General features: G+C 43.0%; 1 protein-coding gene across 1 annotated transcript; it reads left to right on the top strand.

The window, feature by feature from the left end:
* Window positions 1-329: 329 nt before the first annotated feature.
* On the top strand, window positions 330-3,834 carry LOC310858207 (up-regulator of cell proliferation-like; the record flags this gene model as incomplete). Its single annotated transcript, XM_083764315.1, has 2 exons — window positions 330-2,647; window positions 3,825-3,834. The coding sequence occupies exons 1-2, from the start codon at window positions 333-335 to the stop codon at window positions 3,832-3,834; spliced, it is 2,325 nt and encodes a 774-aa protein (XP_083620441.1). The 5' UTR covers window positions 330-332.
* Between the last annotated feature and the right edge of the window lie 2,551 nt (window positions 3,835-6,385).

Here is a 6,385-nt window from a genome sequence, read left to right as displayed (position 1 = left end):
TAAGTAGAAGTATCAATACTGCAATGCAAATGTACTCCGGAAGTCTAAATGCACTTGAGTAAAAGTGCAAAAGTATTGGCATCAGTCATTGTGCAGAATGTCTCATTTGAAGTGCCAAATGTATAATAATCTTTTGAAAATAGGAGATATACAAACTCACATTGTGAGCTTGTAGATCGGCTATTTTCAAACTGCCGAAATGTGCTTTTACTAACCACCGGAACGGTGGTCACCTTGCACTGAAAACTTGACTAGTTAATAACTGTGAAAAGTGCATGCTTTTAACATACTGTGGTACTTTGTTTGTTTGTTGATTCACAGAACCCTGCCTCATGGAGGTCTTATCCAAGATCGGACTCGACGACCAATACGAAAACAAGCTCACGCTGAGCACCGTCCTGGAGATCGATCGAAACGACATATCAGGCAAGAAAACGGACAAAATGGAATCACTGCCAGGTGCCTTTTTGAAGAAACTCATGATGGCCAATGCGAACGCTAGATCTGTCAGCTTAGCATCTAGTGATGCTGACAACAGCAGTAGTGATGCTGGTAGTGACAGCTACAGCGCCATTAATCCCCTCGACCTGACGACAGCTGTGTTTCTGTGTTCAGACGCTTTACTCCAGCAGGCATTAGTCCAGAAAATGTCCCTCTGTCAATTTGCCGTTCCTCTCTTGCTGCCCGACCACGAGACGAGAGAAGTCACGATGATGCTGTGGTCCATGCGGGACATAGTGAGAAGGTTCAGTCCTGCTTATCACGCGTTCACAAAGTCCTTCGTTGAGGAGAGACTCGTGCTCTCTCAGATGCCTTTGGTGTCCTTTGTCAGGCAAGGGAAAAGCAACTTCTCTAAGTCTTTGATATTGAACAAACTCCTCAGTAACGCGAAACAGCACCATGACACATTTTGCCATCGTAACATGACGTGCTGCGACATTCCCAGAAGGATTTCCGGTGGCCTAGTTGAAATCGCCTGGTACCTGCCTTGTGGGAACAGGAACGTAGACCGGTTCACTGATCCTGTGGCCGTAGCAAACCTCAGAGGAGACATCAGGGTCTTTGACAAGCAGTTCTCCTTTCTCTGTCAGACATCGGCAGCCGTTTATATTTTCTGCGATGACACACAGAACATCAAGATGTTGGAAGGAATCGACATGAAGGCGGAGGTCTTCTTGGTCACCACCAGTTTGCAGGGCAAGTTCTTCACGCTGAAAAAGATGGCAACAAAATCAAGCTTGAAGACAACTACGGTGATCCAAAAGAAGAGGTCTGAAGAAGACTTGGTGAAAGCCCTCCAGACTTCAGTAGCAACGATGCTAGAAAGTTGCCACAGCAAAATGTCAGTGGAGAACATGGCCAAATCAGCTCGTCGTTCTGGGATCCTCGTCGACGAGGACAGCGAGGAGTGTCAGGGTGCCAGAAAGAACGCAGGCAAAATCACCAGGACCATAACGACGGTGGCAGAGTTCAAGAGCAAACAGCTGCTGTCCCAGGGATCCGTCTGGAAAGGACTCTCCTGGTTGGAGAAAGAGAGTTACAGACTGCGAAAAGCTGGCAGGCAAAACGTCGATCACTACAGGAGCTACTTGAAAACACAGGAGAAAGAGCTCAGACGGAAACAAGAGAGACTGGGGAAGAGCCCTCCGATGGCGGACTTCCTTCACGGGGTGGTGACTTCAGAGGTGCAGCGATCCCATTTCCTCCGATGGTTGGAAATGGATCTAGAAGACCTGTCCCGGCAGGAGCTGTCGGGTTTGAGGGATCAGTACGCAGACCTCCGCCGGAAATCTCCCCAAGCAAAAGAAAGGATAGTGGAGATTGATAAGAACATCTCCGACTGTTCTTTGGGCCTGGAGCACTTCTTTCGCGAGTGTGGGCAGCTCTATAAATATATGCCCTATCTGCCAGAATACAGCCAGCAGAGAAAGGTCATGGAACACCTCCCCGCACACTGTGCTCAGATGCTGCTGGATGGTTTCCCCGTCGAGCTGTTCGACGGAGACGCGTCAAACATCCCGATGAAATGGATCACGGACGTACTTGCCGAGCTTCACGACATCATGCACTCCAATAGCAACGTCAAGGTCGTCACAATCCTGGGAGCTGAAAACGCGGGGAAGTCAACCCTCCTCAACACCATGTTCGGCCTCAGGTTCGGCGTGGGCGGTGGGAGATGCACCCGAGGTGCTCACCTCCAACTGATGGGCGTCGGCGAAGACGTCCGGGATGAATTGGGGTGCGACTGCCTCGTGGTGATCGACACCGAGGGCCTGAAACCACATCAGGTGAAGCAAGACGACGACAGCCACGAGCGGGACAAGGAAGTCGCAACGCTCGCCGTGGGCCTCAGTGACGTCGTGATCGTCAACATTTCGGAGGACAGCGCCACCGCGGAGATGAAAGACGTCTTGGAGATTGTGGTTCACGCTTTCGTCAGAATGCACAACACGGGCAAACTAAGGCCGGTGTGCCATTTTGTGCACACAAACAAGTCAGACGTGGCCACTCGTGAGAGGAAAGAGAGAGAGACACAGTTCTCAGCGCAGCTGGAACAAATGATTGCAACGGCGTCCGGGGCAGAAAGGAAGCACACGATCACAAAGCTCTCAGACGTGATTGAATATGATCCGGATGCGAACAATTGGTACCTGCCGACCCTTTGGCGCGGTGCTCCACCGATGGCCCCGTTGAGTGTCAGCTACAGCGAAACCGTGCATGCTCTCAAAAATAAATTGATGCGAGACCTTAAACTACACCAGGAAATATACGATTTGACAGATTTCATCAAAAGCGCACAAACCCTATGGAAGACTGTAATGTATGAAGGAAGGCCATGCGGGCACCAAAATCAGTAGTTTATTCTGTAGTCTGCCCATTCGATATGTTTATGCTGCAAGTGGACATTTTTGGCAAAGGATATGGCACTGGAGGAAAGAAAGGCCGTGGGGTTACCATATCCTCAGGATAGTAATTTCCAGAAGGATCAACATCCGGTCGAGACAACACACACACTATTATATCAACACAACATCCGGTCGCGGTGTTTTGGATCTTCAAAATAAGGGTTGAACAGGGGGATATCCTGGCATATACATTCTCTAATTAATCCTGGCGGCCAAACGGTTAAGTAAGTGTATCAGCAAATCAAGTCGGAAATGACAATGGACACCACAGGCGAGTCATAGAACACAAATTGACAATCTCCTTTCCTTATGTCACTGAGAAACAAAGACTGTAAATACTGTAAATTTACATGAAGAAAACTAAACTTTTACGCAATAGAAGGATATTGCATCATATTATATAGGGATGGGTTTTGACTGTTAGGTCATTCATTCATTTTTGCCTCTTGGGTTGTGACTGCACATTGCAAAGCAGTAAATAAATGTAATGATACAAATAAAATAAAAATATCTCATCAATAATATTCCATTCTATTCCTCTATTTATTTTGCAGCTTTGAATTTATATGCAGAATATAATGTGTATAGTATTACAAAAGACAACAATTGTATCTGGATTTAGATATATTATTTATTCTCTTTGAACTATGAGAACATATACAAATAAAACATTTAAATATGATTTAAAAAAATACAGAATATTCACACAAATCAATCCATGTCCACCCTAACAGGGAGAATTGAGGTACGGTTTATGAACAAAACAGATTCTGCCTGTCATTTTAACACAAAAGACACCATAAAGCAGATTATTTTTATTGCCATTAAATTTGTATAAAAAATATATTTGTATTAAAGCCAACTAGTCCAAACGTAAAGGGGCATGACACCCTGTAGGCTGATTGTGTGGTTTTGTAGTGACTTCTAATCTGGTGTAAATTAACCCATTTAGACCTGAGGAAGATTCACCAAACACCCAAACTAGATCCTGACAGTTTTCTGAAAAACCCATTCTTCTATGTCAGTGGATGTCACTCGGTGCCGCGCTATGAGCTTGTAGATCTGCATTTTCTTCAACAGCTAAAGCAATAACATAATGCTTAAAACACCAAAAGGGGTTCCCGCCCAGAATGGCATAACAAACAGTCAACTATAGAATGTAAAGTAAACTGTACCCCAGACTAAACCACCCTTCCCTGTAATGCTTTTGGCTGTTCAAGAAATGTTGCAAAACTGAGTTGTTGAATTGTTTATAGGACTGAAGAACAAACTAATTAAACTATTCTTTGGGAATGACAGTCATTGCAGGCACACCTGAGCTTCCGTGCGCGGCCAAAAGATGGAAATGAAGCTCGATCCACCCAACGCGACAGAATGCATTTCCGGGAGCTTTATTTCCATCCACCAGCTGTCTAAAAACCCGGAGCAGACAGCGGCAGACAGCAGCTTTTGGCCGTGCAATGGAATCCAGCTATAGGTGTGCTTACACCCTGTTGGAAGCATGGCAGGAGATAAAGAGACCGTTGGCTGGCAACACAGGTGGTTTAAATAGGCTAATGGCTGGAGAGGATTTGGTGGACCGATGAGTGGAGCATGGTGAGAGGCGGAGTTGACTGACCCATTAAAAATCAAACGCACCCCATCTTTAATTTGATTCGCTGCTTAGTTTTTCACCTGGAGTGGAAAACAAACTATACAAAATCTGCCTAGGGGGTGTCATGCAGGCTGACTATAGAAAATACTCCAAATAGCACATTTTAAATTGATCAATCAATCAATCAATCAATCAATATAAGAGCCATAAGAGTCTTAAATCATAGAGTTGCATTACAATATGATGTTTGGGTTCCAAATTATAAATCATTTTGTGAATCTATATGAGCGAGACAACATGAACTAGAACTGAATATGAAATAAAACAAATCCTCAAAATAATAATTTGGCATAATTACTTCTTGAGTGTCTGTGTAGAACAGGGGTGCCCACACTTTTTAGACTTTCAAAATGAAGTGCAGCTCAACTAGATCTACCCACCGAAAATAATTATATATGATCCCATTGCTGAAAGTAGTTACGTTACGTATTAGACAAATTTTAGACACAAATTTTCCTTTTTTGTTTTGCTGATGTTTGTGCAAAACACTTTTGACAACTATTGCATTGTGGGTTTGAGCTGTCCTTTTTTGATGTCAATGATCAATCCAATGAAGTCACCTTAATTCAAGTGGCAGTGGCCAAAAATAGTTTTTTATTTATTTAAATTGTATATTTTAGGGGCATGTCATGTGGTCTATACCTGCACAGCCTGTGTGATCTATACTGGTATAGATCACGATCTACCTTTTGGGCACCCCTGGTGTAGAATATAAAGGATAAACAGACATGGACACATCATTCTCTTCAACAGGGCTTTAAATGCCAGCATACAGGGTCAAAATAATGTCCATGTTCACAGTCAGTGCCAGCAACACATCTCGTTTTAATTTTCAGACTCGTCATCTGGTTTCAAGCAAAGTCATTTGTTAAGCCGTAAAAATAAATAAATAAATCTCTTAACATTTTGATTTATGCAAGCAGAGCAAAATAAACTGTTTCCATGTGCAGCTCGGGACAGGATTTGGACTAGACATGAGCTTAATTAATCCACTAAACCACCCGAGAACGCTCTGAAAATACCATCCCACTGATGGTCGCAATATAACCCATTTTGGGCGGGAACCACTCTTGGTGTCTTAAGCATTATGTTGTGCTTTAGCTGTTGAAAAATAGCAGATCTACAAGCTCATAGCGCGGCACCGAGTGCCGCGCTATGAGCTTGTAGGTCTGCTGTTTCTGAAAAATCGTGAAAATGTGGCCCAAATGTTTGAATATATTCTTTCAGAGCGAACATTCTTAACTAAAATCTTTGCTTCTGGGAGGTTCCTGGAACAACATGTTTTCAGATGGGGGTCAGTGGCATATTACATATACTTTTTGGGGTCCTTCACATGAAATATTGAGCACCACTGATACAGCAACAAAGGTATTTCAGAATTTAGAAGATTTTTTTTTTAAATTTCAGGCCTAAATGGGATAATGTTATAACGTTAGTCTGGAAATACCATCCCACTGATGGTCACATTATAATGTTATGACGTTAGTCTGAAAATGCATTTTGTCAGAGATATCACGGACGTGGTTGAGCATAAGTGATGCCCGCATAATGTCGTTTTTCCTCTTATTCAGATCATTTTTTGACAGATTTCAGATTTACAGATCAAATACAACATTAGTAATTATATTATTGTAATTCATCCCCTAATTGAAATGTTTAATGCATGCATTCTGATAACATTTAGTAATACCATTCATTCCTCAATTATGAAAATAATGGAATTAACCTTTATACTTTCCAGGACTAACTCTCTTAAAGGACCACTTCACCACTTTTCAACCTATCTTCATATAATAGGTCCTCACTAATAATCATGATAAAATGG

Source organism: Protomyctophum parallelum, assembly GCF_964188405.1.
Source record: "Protomyctophum parallelum genome assembly, chromosome: 5".
In the NCBI taxonomy this organism is placed as follows: domain Eukaryota; kingdom Metazoa; phylum Chordata; class Actinopteri; order Myctophiformes; family Myctophidae; genus Protomyctophum; species Protomyctophum parallelum.
Note: the sequence above shows the minus strand (reverse complement) of the source record. Positions and strands in the feature narration are given on the sequence as shown.